The sequence below is a fragment of the Passer domesticus genome, chromosome 4, assembly GCF_036417665.1.
Source record: "Passer domesticus isolate bPasDom1 chromosome 4, bPasDom1.hap1, whole genome shotgun sequence".
In the NCBI taxonomy this organism is placed as follows: Eukaryota; Metazoa; Chordata; class Aves; order Passeriformes; family Passeridae; genus Passer; species Passer domesticus.
Window position 1 is genome coordinate 54,995,282 of NC_087477.1, and position 18,844 is coordinate 55,014,125.

The 18,844-nt window shown below is 41.1% G+C and overlaps 2 protein-coding genes across 6 annotated transcripts in view; one reads left to right on the forward strand and one right to left on the reverse strand.

Annotated features, from left to right (window-relative positions):
- MICU3 (mitochondrial calcium uptake family member 3) overlaps nucleotides 1-7,692 on the reverse strand; it is a 52,570-nt gene extending 44,878 nt beyond the window's left edge. For 2 of the 5 annotated variants that reach the window (XM_064418049.1, XM_064418050.1), the window contains exon 1: nucleotides 7,380-7,692. In XM_064418049.1, the coding sequence (XP_064274119.1) occupies nucleotides 7,380-7,670 (291 nt within the window). In that variant the 5' untranslated portion in view covers nucleotides 7,671-7,692. The remainder of the gene's footprint in view (nucleotides 1-7,379) is intronic. The other 3 variants (XM_064418047.1, XM_064418048.1, XR_010361273.1) reach the window with 2 other exon arrangements.
- A 5,093-nt stretch (nucleotides 7,693-12,785) lies between these two features.
- FGF20 (fibroblast growth factor 20) lies at nucleotides 12,786-17,538 on the forward strand. Its single transcript, XM_064418064.1, has 3 exons — nucleotides 12,786-13,427; nucleotides 15,625-15,728; nucleotides 16,437-17,538. The coding sequence occupies exons 1-3, from the start codon at nucleotides 12,902-12,904 to the stop codon at nucleotides 16,680-16,682; spliced, it is 876 nt and encodes a 291-aa protein (XP_064274134.1). The 5' UTR covers nucleotides 12,786-12,901; the 3' UTR covers nucleotides 16,683-17,538.
- The last annotated feature ends 1,306 nt before the right edge of the window (nucleotides 17,539-18,844 follow it).

Genomic DNA, 18,844 nt, shown 5'->3' on the forward strand with positions numbered 1-18,844 from the left:
TGCTACAACCATATTACAAATTACCTCAAATATCTGGGAAAGCCCTCAAAAGTTTCAAATTATTATGCAAATGAAAATATGATGACAATGCTTTCTCAATAACATGTTTCAATGACTTAACATATTTACTAAAAACTCTTTTCTGCAAGTATTGTATTTAAAGAGGGCCACCTAAAGCTCTACTTGTAATAGCACCACCACACGTGTCACAAAGCAGTAGTCCTTTAGATTTAGGTTTTTGTTATGGACAATTGGCATTTTTAAGTCAATCAACTTTGAAAGCATTCCTTACAGAACCTCTTCAGAGTGAGACTCCACAGAATTTTCTCCCACTATTCACAGCCAAAATTTGAGTGAAGAAAATTTAGACTTTTTATCAAGCACATTAATCGTTCAAAACCCATTCCCATTTTTTCATGTGCTGTGTCTATCAATAAGACAAGACAAAATGCCCTGAAAATCTGGTGTTCTCACTGAAGGTCTCCATGTACTCTTTGAAGCATGGGCTAATCTCAATTTCTGGTCCCACGTGCCATGTTCATTTTACTGGCTGTCTTACCTCAGAAACATTTCCTTGCAGAATTTGGTATAACATGAATTAACTTCTCTGGCCTTCCAGTGAAACCCATGCAATAACTTTATATTGTCATAACACAATGCAAGGCCAAACACACGGCACAAGACCACAGTGACACTGAAACAGCTAGAACTTTGCAGTAGTTATAACACTGAACTATCTGAAAATATAAAAAAATGGCAATGATATGGCCCAAATTCACTGGGAGTAAACTGCAGAAGATAAAGCAGTACCTCATTACTGTTTTTATTACAAAAACACAAAAGAAATGTTCTTTGTCAAGTGTGAGTCTTGTGTAACACAAGGTCCGTAATAAGTAAATTTTATTCTGTGACAAAATATCTAGTTTTCTCATAGAGATAAGCTTAAATGACAGACACAGGATTTTTTGAAATTAAAAATTTGATGCCTACAAGCTCTGCAGAAGTAATCTACAAGAATCCATTGTCAAAACACAGAGTAATACTCCAATTACCAGATTCTGAGAATGTCCAGAAAAAATGCAACATGTTTTACAGAATAGTTGAAAATGTACATTCTGTGTGTGTATGTGAGGGAAAAAACTCCAACAGCATCACATAAAATTTCACAACTTAATTCCAAGTCAAATCAGTGTTCTCTTGCTTTTCCAACTGAGATAAAGGAGAGTCTATTTTAGCTAAAGAAGCCAACGTTTACTACTAAAGATACATTTTGCTTGCAGTCAAAAATATGTTCGCTACAGTAGTTTAATTTATTTCAAGTGAGTAGCTTTCTTTGAATTTTTGTTTGCAAAGTAATCTGTCTTCCATCAATGAGAATCTGTGCAAATTATTAAAATAAAAAGATTTTCAAAGCAACGTTGTTCCTAACTTCCTTCGTTTATATTTGACTTCAGGCTTATTTAATATGCTCCCATGTAGATAAAAGTAGCACAATTCTGTTTTCATGCTGGGTGGCCAAAAGGTTAACCGTCAGGTTCCCAGTGTGGGAAAATCCCAAAGCAGACAAAATTGTTTTGATGCTTACTGAAGTTGTATTTCTAGCAGACTACTTATATGTAGCACAGCCAACAATTCTGTTAGTTGATCCTGCTTCACTCAGATAAGGACATTATTATATTAAAGTATTTACAAGCATAGGAAGCTGGAATGTGTTTAAAATGCTGCAAAAAGTTCAGATGTAACCCTGGCACAGGAAATCACTGGGGTAACAATGTAACTGATATACCAGTCCTGCTCACATTAGTTTCACACGGGACCCATTTCACCTATAGCAGTTCCTCCAGAAGCCTTAGTCAGTATGTATACCCAGCCCCATATGTTAATATGTTTCACTGCATGCCACACCAAAACACGCTAGTAGCTGGATCTGTCCATCCCAAACATGCACCATCCTTTTCTAACATCATAAGGAACACAGAAATAATGACAAAAGGTAAAATCTTCCTTGTCCTTCAGCATGGCTCTCACCACAGCTAGCAAGCAGTATTCTTCTCAGGATTATGCTGATAAGGAGCTTTGGATGTGATCAGCCAAAGAGCAAACCATCTTCATTTGGCAACTGCCCTATGGCATGAAATGCACAGTACTTATGAAATAGCATTTGCTGCAAGTGGCTTTTGGAAAAGTGATGCTTATGCATCTTTTGGAACAGCATCTTCTTTGAGCAGGGAGGAAAGCCTCCTCCCTAGGGGAGCATCCCTTACTTTTTCGAGGTAAAGTTTTGTTCTTCATTTCACAGAGATGGGAGTACATGATATAATGTACTTAGAAATGTGCTGCTACGAAAACACTTGACCCTTTGATTATTTTCACAAAGTGGGAGTTTGACAGTAGTGCTGAGATAGTAGGAAAAAACCCTTTGGAAACACCCTAGGTGTTTCCAAACACCCAGCTTTCCTCTGGCAATTAATGCACCTTCAAGAAATGTGAAGCACGCAGTCCATGTCTGTCCCTCCTTGCCCTTCCTTAGATTTTAAAATAATCTCCGAAGGAAGTGATTCACAGACCATATACCCAAAAATCAAATAAGAGGCCTGGAGTTCACTACCTTTACATAATGACAACATGACTACATAGAAGGCTCTTAGGAGGACAAAGATGCATCATTGGTATTTCCAAGACTATTTTAGCAAGTTTTGCTAATGACACTGAACTTCTGGAAGTAAGGAACTAGGAGACAAGTATTAACTCCTCTGAGCAACTCTGTCACTCTGTCAAAACAACAGTTCTTTCAAACAGATACTCGCTCTGCATAACATCTCCTAAACTTTAAAGGAGCTGTCTCTGCTAGCAGAACTCTCCCAGTCTTCACTGAAACCTTCAGACACAAAATTAGGAGCTCTGAGTACGGAATTTTACTTTGGTTCTTTGGTTACAAGGTGGCAACACCCTTGGAATTAAAACTGCTAGTTTATTATACTGTCCAAGATTTCACTTCAAGTAATCATATACAAAGCCCTAGGGTCCAGAATTATTCTCAGAAAGCATCTGGGAAAAGATAATTCTGTAGGGAGCTTAGTTTCATATTGCTTCTGCAACAAATCTTACTTTCCACCAGAACACCACAAGTGTTATGCTTGGTCAAGCAAGCATACTTCTGCACTAAGCCTATGATCTTTGTCTGATCAAATAGTCTGCCACACCACAGACCCCATGCTGGTGACACACTTCAGAGCTTACTTGACTTTTGGCAAACAGCATTTTCTTACTCATCTGTACATAAACTCACCAATCATCAGGTTTCATACTTCAACAATGTCATAGAACACAGAGACAGACAGACCATTTTGACACTTTTGACATTGCTTCTCTACAAGTCTCATAGTGTCACATTTTTTCCCCAGTTAGTTTCAAATTATATGCCTCATTTCTGAATTGGTTAAAAAGGTTTCACATCAACATCTGTGAAAAAAATCACTATTAGTCCCGGAATATAAAATCCCTTTTAAAATTTCCTGGCTCATAAATCCTAGAAGACAGTAGTAGGACAAAGCAACCAACTATCAAGATATATATTATACCTTTATACACTTAAATATTCTGTCACTACTACCAAACATTATTTCAACTCAGTGACAGAATCTGAAGAAAAGTCAGCTGTAGGGATAGTAACTGGGACTAGTACAACTCTCAAAATACTTTCACAGGTCATATAAACATTATGTGGAAGCAGGTGGCCTGCCAGGAAAGAAAGTTGTTCTTTGAGAGCTAAAACATAAATTAGGTTTATCCCTGTGTTTTAGTGTTTGGGAGTATCAGAAAACTATTCTGCTGTCCACTGGAGCTGCCTGGATGAAACAAGAAGGCCACTTCACTTATTACATTTTTACAAAAATTCCTCTGAGGAAGTCAAAAAGCCATATGGGAGTTCAACACCAGGCACAGTACTGATTTTGGCTGGGATAGTTAACTTTACAGCAGAGTGCTATGTTCTGGATTTGTGACCAAAAGTGTGGATAACACAGAGATGTTTCAGCTGTTGCTGAGCAGTGCTGGCACAGTGTCATGGCTAATCCTGCTTCTCACATTGTCCCACCACTGAGTCGTCTGGAGGCGCACAAGAAGCTGGGAGGGGACACAGATGGGACAGCTGACCCCAGCTTACCAAAGGGAGATTCCACACCATACAACAATTGTGCTTGCTAATAAAAGCTTTGGGGAAGACAGAGGAAATGGACACACACATTCAGTGCATTTGTCTCCCCAGGTCTCCATTACATGTAATGGAGCCCTGTTTGCCTGGGGACGGCTGAGCACCTGCCTGCCCACAGGAAGCAGTGAATCAATTCCTTGTTTGGCTTTATTTGCATGGCTTATTTTCCTTTGCTTGTGTGGCCTTTACTCTGCTTGTTAACCTGTCTCTACCTCAACCCACAAGTTTTCTCACTTTTACACTTGCAAGTCTCTTTCCCATCCCACAGCTGGAAGATGAGGGAGTGGCTTTGTGGTGCCTGCTGGCCAAGGTTAACCACAGCGCTAGAGGTGAGACAGCTGTAACTACCCTGAGTATGTGAATACTTTACACTGTGATGCTGTCTTCAGTTTATAACTGTGTTAACCTTTAAAAATGAAACTATCCATCCTCAATTAATGTTTCAGAATGGATTAAAAAAAAAAACACCAGAAAATCTATGGGAGGAGATAGTCTTAAAATTTTTGTAAATGTTCTGGGGAGAAAATCTCTCTGTCAAGAGAGTTTATACAAATCCATATTATGGCTGTCTTAAAAGGAAAGAATTTCAGGTTTTGAAAGGGCTGGTCCCTTTACTGTCAGTACTGGGGTCTTTTTTAGTGGTTTTTCTGTCCCCCAGGGGTGATGTGAGAAACATTTGGTGTAATTGCTTCAACCAGCTGCTGTAGATCTCTATACCAAGACACTGACATTAGACACATCACTTCCTGCTCCTAGTGATCTAAGTAAATAGCGTTTGGGAAAAGCATTCTGTTAGAGGAATGATTAAGGAAGACACATGCAAATGAAAATATTAGGATGAAGTAGAAGAGTGTGGCTTAAATGGAGGGAGGAAAAAGAAAAGCCATTGCATGATTCACTTTGGTGGAATGAAAAGCAGCCTGAGATTGGAAATGAAACAGGGAACTAGGGAAATTTTAGAAACTAGAAAACCCCAGAAAGCAGCGCCAGACTTTATGCATCAGGAATAAAGAAACAACCAAAAGCAGCTGGAGAGGATTTCAAGATACATGAGCCTCATCATTCTTTGCTGGTCAGTACCTGATAAAACTGTAAAAATATCCTAGTAAAACACATATCAGTTCCATCAAACTCATCTATACAGAATCTGCAGATTACCATTCTCCAATGATTACTCTAAACACATTTGACAGTAGATCCAAGAGCTCCAACCTTAAGTAGACTGACACCTTTATGACTTTTCATGACAGAATTTTCAAAGTTACTTTCAAAGTTATTAGACTTCTTAAACTCTTACACACTACTAAAGTTGAAAGCTCAGCACTCAAAATCAGGAATTAAAACATTACTGCACCTCAGGCAACACTAATTCAGCCTTCTAACTAAGGATGTTACAATACAATACTATTGCAGAATACCATGAATATCATTCAATGCAATTTGAACACAATATTTGCATCCTTTTTTCTATCTCTGGAGACGTTTTAGAAATCTGTAGTGAAAGAGTTGGTGCTCATCACAGGTCTAGAGGGCAATTATAAATGGATAACAGACAGAGCTTATGGTCAAACTACTCACGGTAGTTCCCTGTCTAGATTCACTTACAAACTATTGTCTTTCCCCACAAGCCATTCTGTGGAACAAGAGTCAATAATAAAAAAAAGCACAGGAACCCACGACCTCAGACCAAAAATGCCACAGCTATTTAATCCTCATTTTTAGGGGGCTTTAACTGAAAGGATATTTTTTCAGGAATCCTGAAAAAACACAGGCATGCAATAAAAAAATACATAGGCATGCAACTGGAAATCAATTAGACCAATCATTCAAAAATAAAAACCTGCAACGTAAAACTAATATTCTCAGATGTCAGTCTGGATTTAGTCCACACAATCTGAGTGGACATATTTCAAGTTAATATTTCAAATTTTCTGCTATGCAAATAAAAAGCCAAATTAGTTAATAGCCCTCTGCCATACAGGAGTAAGGTGTTTCAAGACAGTTACTGCCTGTACCTACATATACCTATTTTTTTAAAAACTAGGTATACATAGGTATTATATTTTCTCATAATTTTTTAGTTTTACATTAATTAAAATATAAACTTAGTTCTTGATTTTCAACCTCAATGCTTTTATAGTGATGTGTGTGAAAATTCATAATCATACATCAAAATAAATTCACTGACTTTCAAAGGTACAACAGCAATATGTCCCTTTAAAGAAAACTGACCATTAAGACTGGCTAAGTAAAACAATGTAAAGTTCTGTCAAATCAAAACACTATGAAAAACTGAAACAGATTGTCTTCAGTCCTCAGTGCCACAGTAACACACTCCAGGTACGAGACCATGAATAATGAAAAATAACCAATTCAACTTCCTTTCATAAGGGATGCTGCCAACAGGATCTGCCTTTGAGCTACCAACGCAGGGCAAAAGGGCGAACAACATTCATACCCAGGCACACGGCATCCACTGCAAAAATGTAGAAGCTGTTCTCAAAGACAGTATAAAATAAACTCGGTATAGAGAAGACAGGCCATTTGCACCACTGACTTCCAGTCTTAGCAGATGCCACTGTGACAAACTGCCTAATCACAGCTCTTGACATTTTCAAATGAAAAAAGCCCCATCCCCATGATTACCACATGTTACACAGGCTGCAGTGCAGGAGCTCGTCCTTATCACAGGAAACTTCATTTTCCAAGTTAATGTGTTTCTTGTTACCCCTGGTTACTCAACCGGTGTTTTCGCTGAATTAGTCGAACTGAACCGTTATTTGTCACAATGCTGTCACTTCTCATGAAATTCAGTGTAAACCTTTCACTCTACAGGAAATTTTATATTAGAAAGGTAACAGTCCTAAGTACAAATCGAAAGTCAGGGCTTGCGCTGCCAGGAGCTGTTCCATTTGCAAACCAGCGTTTTCTATTAAAGAAAGATTCGACCAGGACAGCACCGGAGGCGAAACGCAGCCGAGGCGCGCCAGTGCCCGCGGCCGCGCTCCGGTGACAGCGCGTCCCTCCCGATGGCCGACAGCTCCTGCTGGGGCCCTGCTCGCCTCCCGGCCCGGGGCTGCCTCCACGCAGGGTCACCTCTGCGCCCCAGCCCGGAGAGCGGCCCCGGCAGAGCCGGCTCCCTGCGAAGGGGCGCGCACACACCTACCGTCACCGTCTCCTTGGCAGCGGCCGCCACGGGGATGGGGAGCAGCGCCCGGGCCCCGCCCGGCTCGGCGGCTGCCGGCTCCCGGGAGGGCTCCCGCCGCCGCTCGGACAGCCGGTACCCCGCGAACCCGGCGAGAGCCGCCCCCGCCGCCGCCCAGCCCAGCTCCCGCCGCCACCGCCGCGGCCCCGCCGGCCCGGCCCCGCCGCCGCCCCACAGCCGCCGGGCCGGCGGAGCGCCGGGCGCGGGCCCCAGGCGGCGGCGCCAGCGCAGCAGGGAGCGCAGGGCGGCCATAGCCCCGCTCCGCCCCAGCGCCCGGCGCACCGAGCCCCCGGTGCCGGCAGAAGCCTCGCGAGAAGCGGGGAAGGGGTGGGGAGCCGAGCGGGCCCTGCAGTCCCCGCCCCGCGCCGCCGCCGGGCTGCCCGCGGGCGCTGCTCCGCGCTCCCGGCGCCCGGGACAGGCGGCGGGACGGGCTGTGCCACAGGCGGGGCGCGGCCAAGTTAGCGGAGATACGAGGTGGCCAGAGCGAGCGCGGGGATCCGGCACGGAGCTGGACCGCGCAGCGTGAGCCAAAGTGCCGGGGCAGGGCGGTGCGTGCGCCTCGCTGCCTGCTGCGCGCACTGCGGGGCCGCGTGTGCCCAGCAGCGAGCCCCAGACCTCGCTCCCGGGGCACTGTGCCGCACGACGCCGCGATGTGTGCTTGCCATGTCAGCAGCCTCTCCTCTGATAAATATTCTGGGCGACAGGTAGCTTCCTTAGAATAATCAAGAACTCGTTAAAGACCAGTTGTGAAAGTTGAGCATGGTCTTTTGTCCCTGCTTGATATTGATGGGCAATAAATCTTGTCAGTCATTTCATGTTAGGGCATTCTTCCATGGTACCTGCATCAACTTTATGAACTGCACACAAACATTTCAAGACAAGTACACCTTATGGTTCTTTTTTTTTTTTTTTTTTTTTTTTTGCAATGGTACAGTCTCAGTCTTTTTCTTCTTTAAGTAAGTACATTTTCCCCAAGTTTCAGCCACTTATCCTTTCCCCCCTTCCCCCTCGCCCAATCTCTAATGACTTTATATTATTATGTACAAGATTTTGGAAAATACAGAAATGATATCTTGATACCTTTTAAGACACTCTCATATGTTACATTCAGTGGTTATGATATGTGTCGAGTAAGTGTGGCCATGTTTGTCAACTCAGTCTGTCAGATCATGCAACTGTAAGCATGGCCAATGTTGAGTTACCTCAGAGCTATGGCTGGAAAGGCAGGTATCTGGGCTGAGTGATGGATTTCCTGCATTTCTTTCAAAATTTTAGAATACTATAAGCCAATTCATTAATCAAGTAATTCCCTTGACTTCATTATTCCCAACTGTCAGAAACTATTTTGTTTGGTTTTTTTTGTTGTTTTTTTTTTAATGATCTACTGCTTTATTTTATAAATACTTTAAATGTATGACTGCCAGCAAAATCCTTGTCTGCAAGTCTGAGTTACATCTCTGTACTAAATGACTAAAGGCAAATATGGAGACCAGCATTTAGGAGTCAAGGCAATAATCATTTCTGATGCTTAGCATGACTGAAACACGAGTACTTGCAAGTAAATTAGTAAGCATCCAGTCTGGAAAATTTTGTAGAATGTGGCTCTTGGATCTTATCAGTTCTGGCTGCCTCATTAGGAGACATCATTCACCAATACAATTACCTTTTTCAAATAGTTACCTTTTTGGTTTGACTGGAAGAGAAACCACTTTTGGCCAGTGTGGTGTCCCAAAGTAAACCTGTCAAGAGCTCATCAGTCACCTGAACTGTAGTCATGAACCATGAGTTATCTCCCTGTTCACACTGTTTCCCTGAAATTAGTTAGCCACATTTTACTGACTTTTCAATAACACCTTTAGGCTAAAATTTCTTTCACTTCAAAAATGCAATTCACATCTGCAACTGCTTACACCCAGGTAATTTTAGGCAGAACTTCCCTGGTGAAGAGTTTGCTTAGGAACAAGGGCAAAATTTATTTGTGCAGCAAGTCTAAAAACATACACTGTCTGAACATCTTGTATGCAGAGATTCAGAAAGCATGTCATTAAAATAAATTAAGGTTGTTTTAATCCAATGATTCTCTTACAGGACTAATAAAAAAGCTGCCAAATGAGGTATTTGAATATTGATATATGGAAACAGTCTATTCTCACTGGATGTGGCCATGTAAATGTGTGCTCATTGCAATAGCTTCTTTGTTGCGCTCTGCATATATAGCGGTTATTCAGGTGTGTCCACAAAAACATGGACAGTAAGATCATGAATCTTAAAAAGCTCTATGAATTTTTGTCTTCAATTAAAGAAATAAAACAAAGCATGAAGGTGTAAGAACTTCCTTCCCATAGGAAAAAAAATTTCATTGTTGCTTTTTCCCCATCTGAGCTTTTTAAATAGTTAAATATAAATATACGTGTATGTATACATACCTGCTACTGTATCTGATCAGAAGAGAAAGTTTTCAATGTTTTTAAAATCTGCATGTATTGCATTTTAAAGGTCATCAGATTATGGCCTAATTTGTACATGAAGCCTTGGAGATGTTCTGTTCTTATCTTCCTAGTGAATTCTGCACAAAAATATGTCTTTTTCACTCAGACTTGCAGTGCTTAGAAAGGCTCTCATTGTAAATTGTGCATGTTCTACTCACCTTCCTGAAAGCAGAGAACCATATTTTTGTGTCCAAATCTGGGAAGAATCTGAAACTGGCCATGATACATAGGTGTCTCCAACTGGACATATCTCTTTGTGTGCTTCTCCATGGTTTTTGTTCCACCAAACGTTTGCTTTCTTATGTATTCATGAACCCTCCCTTTCCAATATTTTATTATATCATTAAAAAATTATGGCTGGCACAGAACTGTTGTGAGGGAGTTCTAAAATTAACGAAGGTGCAATAAATTGTAGGACCTAAAGTTTTATAGCTGACAAGAGTTTTATAGATATGTAGATCGATCTGTCTCTCCATATATGTACAGACTATCTATGAAAAATTTCAGTCATTACATTCTCCACTCCTTTGGTAGCCAGTAGGTTCTGCTTATGACAACATGCTATTCTTAGGAAATATACAGTAATTGTATTGTCTACAGAAGTCCTAACTACTTGCTATGGAAATAAAAACTTGACCACATATATATTTGTTCAATGACACTGAGAGTGCCGTCTCTAGGAAGTATAAGTAGAGTCGATTAGATTGTACTGTATACTTTAAGTTGAATTATGTACTCTTGTAAAAAAACTCTTCAAAATTATTTAACTTCCCATGGTATAGTTTCAGAAGGTGCAAAAAAAAAATCTTTAGCGTTATCTTTTCCTGTCACATGACTAGTGCAAACACACACACACAAAATCTTATCTTTTTGTTTCTTTTCTGGTACTTTATAAAACAGCATAACCGGTTTAGTTCCCAGACATTAAAGACTCCACTCAGAAAAGATCAGTGTTATGTATTCCGCTCTACTTTAAATGTTTCCATTATATAACAGGAAAGATTTAGCTATAAGGGTCTTTCAGTGTGTGATTGCTGAAGACTTTTTTTTGTTCAAAAAAACCCCAACCCCTCTCTACGGGAGACAGTGAACGTTATCTGAACTGTAGACCCCTCTACTGTTTGTAGGAGTCAAGGATACTGCTTGGACTCAGGAACAGTATGTGTATGGGAGCATCTTTAGGCTTAGAACAATACACCTTCTACCATCCTGGTGCATGTCCTGCAACTTAACAGCTGTGATGAGCAGTTTGATCTTGACCTGTCAATCATGTCAATAAAAATACTTGATGTTTGTTTCAAACGTTTTTGGTGTATTTGAGTAATCAGTGAACAGGCTATTTGAGAAAGGGGTGCCATATAGATTATTCAACTTTGATCTATTTCTTTGATTTAGCACTACAATTAAGTAGATTTGCTTCAAAGAGAAAGCTCATTGGTTGATGTTTTACACTGATGTGATAATGTTTACACAGATGTGCTTTGAAATCTCGATTATGGTGGATTTTTGGGTCCCACCACATGACAGACTCCTGTTATCTGAAAGGTAAAATAATATAACATCTATCTGTAACTGCCTTTAGAACAGGTCTGCCTGTGCTCTCCTCTGAGGTGATTTATCTGATCATTGTATTTAGCATTAATTTTTTCAGTTTTAAATCCCTCCACAGTAAATCACTTGCTTTAAAGCATCCTTTTTATAATTCAGGTGCACACAGGGGCAGTACTTAGGACTGCAATGATGAAAAGGTGTCACATTACCTGCTTTAAAGCACCTGCCAATTAATTAGCCCTATACTCTCCATAGCAAATAAAGGTAAGCAGTCAAATCCATTTGATCTCTCAGATTTAGACTGTGACTGAAAAGACCATGAAGCAAGACAGGAGAACTAATCTCTCATGATTCTCTGCAACTTTTTTGTTTAAATGAAACCTTAAACCACCAAGTGATTCTCTTGAACTTTTGAAAGAATTAACTATGAAAGATCTTTACATTTTATACTCTAATACCATGTTTTAACATTAGCAAAGAACTGCATATCTTAGATGCTGAGATAGGTCATGCCATTTAAGCCCTAAAATTCGTTAGACTTTACAGAAAAGGCAGGAAAGATGGCAAAAGTCAAACTCTTAGATTTAACGTAGCATTGTTTTACCATTGGCGAATATGTTTTCCACCAAAATATATTTTCCTGTGTGAACCATTCTACACATGAAAACAGTGCATATGCTCCTCTGGAACAGGACAACAAAGTCCCAAACAGATTCAAAACATTGTAGAACTACAACAAGGATCTTTTGGTAGATAATATTGCTAATTTATTATGCTCACAGACCTTGGCTACAGGCCCAAAGAAAAACCCCAAAGAAGATGTTAGATGAGCCACAATCTTTCTTCTTCTCTGCAAAAGTTTTAAAAATATTTTCCTGAAAGCTGGGGCTGTCCATTTATGTTTTTAAGACCCCCTGTCAATACCCAAATACTATAGATCAGTTTAGTGTCACATTAATGATAAATGTGAGGGAGAATTTGCAGAGGGGAAAGCACCTCCCTGACTATGCCAATTTCTTTAGAAATTCCCCTCCTTGTAGTTGAAGCGATAAAAGGGAAGCGTAATGCATGTACATTTTATTAGCGTTTTAGAAACAGGGAGTAAAACTGTCAGATCTTCGGGTTTTTTCTTTCATGTGTGTCTGGGCAGGTCTAACCCTCAGGTAACGCCCTTTCTCCTTCTTCCCTCCTGCCTCTCCTTGCACCTGTCCACGTAATGCTCCGGCAGCTCCCGCCCGTCCCCCGCCGCCCGCTCCGCTCCGCTCCGCGCAGGGGCCGCGCCCGCGCCCCCGCCCCCGCCGCGCGTGTGCGCGCCCGGCAGCGCGCGGGGGCGCGCCCGGAGCCCCCTCCCCGCCGTCACCGCAGATCAGAGGAAGGTGCGAGCGGAGGGGGAGCCGGTTTACAATTTCAAACGCGGCCTCCCCGCAGCGGCTTCATTAGCATATGTCAGGGGACCGCCGTATATATATACACACGCGCGGGGCTGATGAGCAGCACCCCGCCGCCCGGCTCACACCGCCTCGGATCAGCACGGCTCGGCCCCGTTCCGCTCCTCTCGGCCCTGCCGGCTCCCCATGCTTGGGGCTCCGCCGCGCACCCCCACATGCCCACCGGGACCGGCCGGCAGCCGCTCTCCGCCGCCGCCGCGCCCTAGCCCGCTCGCCCCGCGCCCGCATGGCTCCGCTGGCCGAGGTGGGCGGCTTCCTGGGCGGCCTGGACGGCCTGGGGCAGCCGGTGGGCGCCCACTTCTTGCTGCCGCCCGCCGGGGAGCGCCCGGCGCTGCTCGGGGACCGCCGCGCCCCGGCGGAGCGGGGGGACCGCCGCGCCCCGGCCGCGGCAGCGGCGGCGGAGCTGGCGCACTTGCAGGGCATCCTGCGGCGGCGGCAGCTCTACTGCCGCACCGGCTTCCACCTGCAGATCCTGCCCGACGGCAGCGTGCGTGGCACCCGCCAGGACCACAGCCTCTTCGGTAGGCGGCTGCGGCGCGGCCCCGCGTGTGCGTGTGTGGGTGTGTGCGTGAGCGCCTCTGTGTGCACCTGGGCGGGAGCAGTCTGCTCTTGGGAGGGAGATGTGATGCTGGTGATGCCGAGGCAGGTGGATGAGTCCTCAGAAACGAAAGGCTTCACCCTCCGGCGTTTGGCCATGGGGTCTGCGCCAGGGCAGGGTAGTGAGGGAGGGCTGTGCATCCCAGGTGACTCAGGAGGCAGGCACTGCTCAGCCTGTGCTGGGGGTCCATAAGCACAGGCATACGCCAGTAGGTTTAGTGGGAGTGGTGAGGAGTCAGACTGATCCTTTTTGTATTCACTATTGGTATTGGAGCTTCTTGGGCCTCTGTAAAACAGTATAGGTCACAGGCTTGGGTGTGCTGATCCTTAGGCTGCACTAGACTGCTTTGCTTCACAGAAGGACATAAAGCTGAAGCAGAAGAGCCTAAAATGCCTCTTTGATTAAGTGCTTAAAATGCTCCCCAGCCAGCTTTCTGTGTCAATAAACCCAAAGGAGGTGAAGACAACCTGTGATATGAGAGTAAATCCCAAATAGTAGTTGTAGAGGCTGGACATCTGAACAAACCTGCTGTTGTCAACTATATGTGAGTTTTGGTGTGTATTGGTTTAGCAGTCATAAAAAGGTGATTAAAGAGTTTCCTATCATCCTCCCCATAGTCAAAACAATCTGCTGGAATGGCTCTTAATTGCTTTTATAACACATGGGTGTTTTAAGAAGTAGAAGAGCAGTAGTCAGACAGTTCTTCTCACAAGGAAGATTTCCTACAGCATGTAAACATGAAATAAATGTTTGCTTTAAAGGGAAAATCAAGTTAGCCAGAGATCTAACATTTACCGGGCTTTTTAGAATTGTACTACCTTTATTCTACCACTACTCTTGGCAGGTTTGTCTGATGTGGTTTCTTTGTGGGTTGTATCACCTGCTTATTATGCTTTCGGAAAAGAGTGGCTTTGAAAATGATATCAGAAAGACAAAATGCCTCCAAACCTTTTATGGAACTCTGTGCTTTATGAACTTGAAAACTAGGATGATTTATGTATGATACAGTTTTTAATGCTTACTCTTTGTAAAGGATTTATTTTCTTTGCTGTTTGTTAATACAACTAAGAAACCTGCTGAAGCTCAATTAAAATTGAAAAAAATTAATTTTTTGCATAGTCCAGATAGTCCATCTGTCTGAGACTGAAAATTGTCCTGAAATCATAAATAGTAAGCAGACAAAAAGTCATAATCAGCTGCACTATTTAAAACAACTTATCTTAGATTCAGGGATTTTTTAAAACATTTTGTGGTTTTGCTGCTGAACAGCAATATCTTAGATATGATTCTGGCACTTCTTTTTGAGGCTTTGTTTATGTTGTTAACAACTTCCAAAAAGCCAGTTCACACGTTCCTTTTCTTTCATGTTTTGGATGTGCTGTAATCTGTGCATATCAATTGGTTAAGTATGTTGGCTTACCTTTGCCAAATTCAGGCTTCAAATAGTACCTCATGTCTCAAATACTTTATTAATATATATTACATTTTTGGGCAAATGTAATATAAATAATGTTATAATCCAAACAGTAGCAAAAAAAGCAGCATATTTTATTTACTTTAAAAGCCTGTACTAAAGACAGCAAGTTGTGTCAAGAGGTGTGGGCCCATATGCTAGATAAGATGTCTGGCAAATACTTTTCTTTTTCTGTGGGTAGATTCTGTTATATAAAATTCCCATCTGTACTTTGATTTCCATTCAAATGACCTAATAATGGATGTGTTTTTTTAAGATAACTGTGTAGAAGTAGTACAGTATATTTTCAGGTAATTCAAACCAATCTTCCAATATTTGAGTAGGCAGTTTAGCAAATAGTGTACAATCATTAAAGATTCCAACAGCATGGTAGTAATGGCTTTAGTCTCAGTGTTGAATAAAATCCTTTCGTATTCAACATTTTGAAAAAGTTTCTTAAATGGTGAAGGATTCATGTTCCTAGATGAGGCTTCTCAGACTGCTTTTCTGTGAATGTTGTGTGCATTTTCACATAGTATTTGAAATTTCAGAGAAACTAGGCCACATTGACTATAATACATGCTTTTTTTACTTGTTTTCAACTGAATTTTTGGATGCTATGTGTTTTATGGTTACAAAATTAATTAAAGCAATTTTCTTTTCCCAGGTATCCTTGAATTCATCAGTGTGGCAGTGGGACTGGTCAGTATTAGAGGCGTGGACAGTGGCCTTTACCTTGGAATGAACGAGAAGGGAGAACTCTATGGCTCTGTAAGTACCACTTTTATATCAGCTCATACATGTTTAGGTTTTTCATTTGCTTTCTAACACAATGGAACCCCCTCAAGAAGTTAATCTCAGCTTTCAAAACGCTAACATCTTTTCCTGTAGAAATGTGTAATGTATTTTTGAAGTACACAATGTAGCCTTGGATATTTCAACAAAATAGAATTGATTATTACAAAGCTATGAGAGTAATACCAGTCCTACTCTTCTTTCAAGTTTTCAAAACATCTTAAGATAAAATATTTTGCTTTTCTTCTTCCTTTGGTTGTGGTCATTCCAATTTAAAATGTGAGAAGTGATGCACACCACAAAGAAATACTTCCTGCTGTGTTACATTGCATTTGAGTCCCTCTACCAAATCTCATTTCTAGAATAGTAGTTAGCCCAAGACAGAACTCTACATAATACAATTTATTCCAAGATTAATTTAAAATAAATCATAAATAAGTAATGTTTTCTTACAGTAAATGTTAAATAATTAATTCTTTAAATACAAAATTTTAGGTGTACAGGTCCAAGCTTACAAACTCATTGTCAGGTCTGCATACTCTTCTTGGGTTTGGTTTGTTGGTATTTAAATAAACAGTAAAGCTACACAAAGCCTAAAGCATTTTATTTATTTTTATAATATCTTTTTCATGTCTTCAAATATCTAGTGGCAACTTAACTTATTTTTCTTTTCTCTTTCTGTAGGAGAAACTAACTTCTGAGTGCATCTTCAGGGAACAATTTGAGGAAAACTGGTACAACACTTACTCATCCAATGTCTACAAACATGGGGATTCAGGGCGGAGGTACTTTGTAGCACTTAATAAAGACGGTACTCCCAGAGATGGGGCAAGGTCCAAAAGACATCAGAAATTCACACATTTCTTGCCCCGGCCTGTGGATCCTGAAAGAGTTCCAGAACTGTACAAAGATGTGTTAGGATACAGCTGAGCAAAGGGGCAGCTTTGGCAAATAGGCAAACTGGAGCTGTTGCCCATGCTTTCATGGCCATGCCAGCATGAGGAACCTGCAGTGGTCTAGGATGCTGGATGTGAAGAATCCACTTGATGAAAGGCAAGCCTCTGTTTTCTAACCACTGGATTTAGGAGACAAAGCCTTGAAGATGAGTGTGGACCAGCCTCCTCAAGACTTGCTGAATGGTTTGGTAGCCAGTCACCAGGGGGAAGTGGGACTTCTTAAAACATAACCAACTCCTGGCAATTCCGTCTGGATTACCGTGGCCTGTAGATTAGCAAGAAGCCATCTACATCATATGGATGAGACAATGCTGGAAGAAATAGAAAGAAATGGACTATAAAATAGTAATAAATCCTGAGAACTGTGTGTGAAGTTTTACAGGCTCCACTTTAGTGATGGACATTAGATGTCAATACATAGTAGTCAAAACTGGAACTTTTCTTGAGGATGGACCTATTTATACATCTCCAGATAGCATATATTTATTTTATATATTTATTTATTAAAGAGTTTATTTTTTACTGGGATATGAAGAGAATACAAGTTCCTAACCCCAATGAGAAATCATTTACAGTGCCAATATTTACTCTGAGTAGTGTCATGATACAGAAATGGCATTACCTTGCAATGCATCCAAAACCTGAAAGTTTGTGTTTCATTGTTTATCAGTTACAGATACGTTTATATTTTATGTGCATACCATTGCCTTGTAACTGTTCTTATTTGGAAAAGAATGTTTATTTTTTTTTTTTTACTTATGAGAGTGCCTTACAGATTGTATTAAATTCAAATGCACATTTAAAAAGGGAATTAAAAGTTACTTCACTTACTTTGGTTTACTGTTATTTTTAAACTCTTAGCACACTATGTACAACATTTCACACCTGCAACAGTTGTGAAGTGTGTATTGCAGTTATCTTGAAAGAAAAACTAATATTAACTCTTGAAATCTTGGTTCAAATCACAACATGCTTGATGGTTTTTGGCCAAAGGATTCCTACTATCTTTACTAACATACAAGTAGCTATTCTCTGTAAAATTTTTATGCAGTATTCTTACGATTTATTGTTTTTATTGATATGGTTAAGGGGAAACAAGTTCAAAGTGCAAAATTTCAGATACTGCTGTATGAAAAGCTTTTGAGTGAGAGTTTGTTTCTCCACTGAGTACAGAGAAGCCTAAGAAGGCAACTTTCTTACCTTAATGCCTCATCTAGGCAATATTTTCAGCATAAGATGTTCTGTGAAAGCTGTCAGAACAAAGATGAGCTGTCTCTGCTAGTTACAGCTATAAAACAGGCAGATCATACTAATTTAATTCAGAACTGTCAGTTATGAAGCACAAACTCATCTGAATATTAACTGATGGGGAAGTCTGCTCTGTAGGAATACAAAGGGTAATGACAGATTTATGATTTAGACCTAAACCGACTGAAGCTTGCTGTCACATGATTGCCACCTGCATGGACAAGGCTGGCCCAGGAAAACTGCAGGAAGGCAGTTCAGGAGGGGGCACCAGAGGTGGTCTCGTGTTTCAGATGCCAATGCTCCCAGTGGGCTCCTGCTCAAGACACTCATTTACATTCAGTTTTATGCAGTTGTATATATTCAAGTACTGCACATGCATAATTTATATAAAAGCAAGGTATCAATGGAAAGCATTTTCCAGCATATAGCACACTTGCTATAACCTTCGCTGTGCCAGAGCTGCTTCTGTTCTATATTGAGGAGTGGATGTGCATAGGTTACTGATGGATTGCTGACAAAATCATTTTACTTTCTGCCAAATAGAAACTAAAGGCAGATACACAAAAGCATGCTTCAGCACTTTGTAGCCAGCAATGTGTAACTTACTGAGATAAAAGGTTTCATTTAAATTTTCTGGAAAATCAGAAGTGAAAGATCTATAGTACACTGAAGACATCTTAGTAAAATAACATTGTAATGCACTCCAGTTTACCATAAAATACTGATTTTGTGGGTGACATTGAGTCCCATTAGTAATGGATCAATAGCTGAAGACAAAAGTAAATGCTTTTAATAGAAAAATTCTTCCTCTGCATCTTAAAATATAGTTTATTCCATATAAATCGTGTCAAAAAGAAGTAGCTGCTGCTTAGCATATAATTCCCATGC

Coding starts and splice junctions, on each gene's coding strand:
- FGF20 (XM_064418064.1), top strand. CDS start 12,902: ATGTCAGGGGACCGCCGTATATATATACACACGCGCGGGGCTGATGAG. Junction 13,428..15,624: donor CCAGGACCACAGCCTCTTCG/GTAGGCGGCTGC, acceptor TTCTTTTCCCAG/GTATCCTTGAATTCATCAGT. Junction 15,729..16,436: donor AGGGAGAACTCTATGGCTCT/GTAAGTACCACT, acceptor CTCTTTCTGTAG/GAGAAACTAACTTCTGAGTG.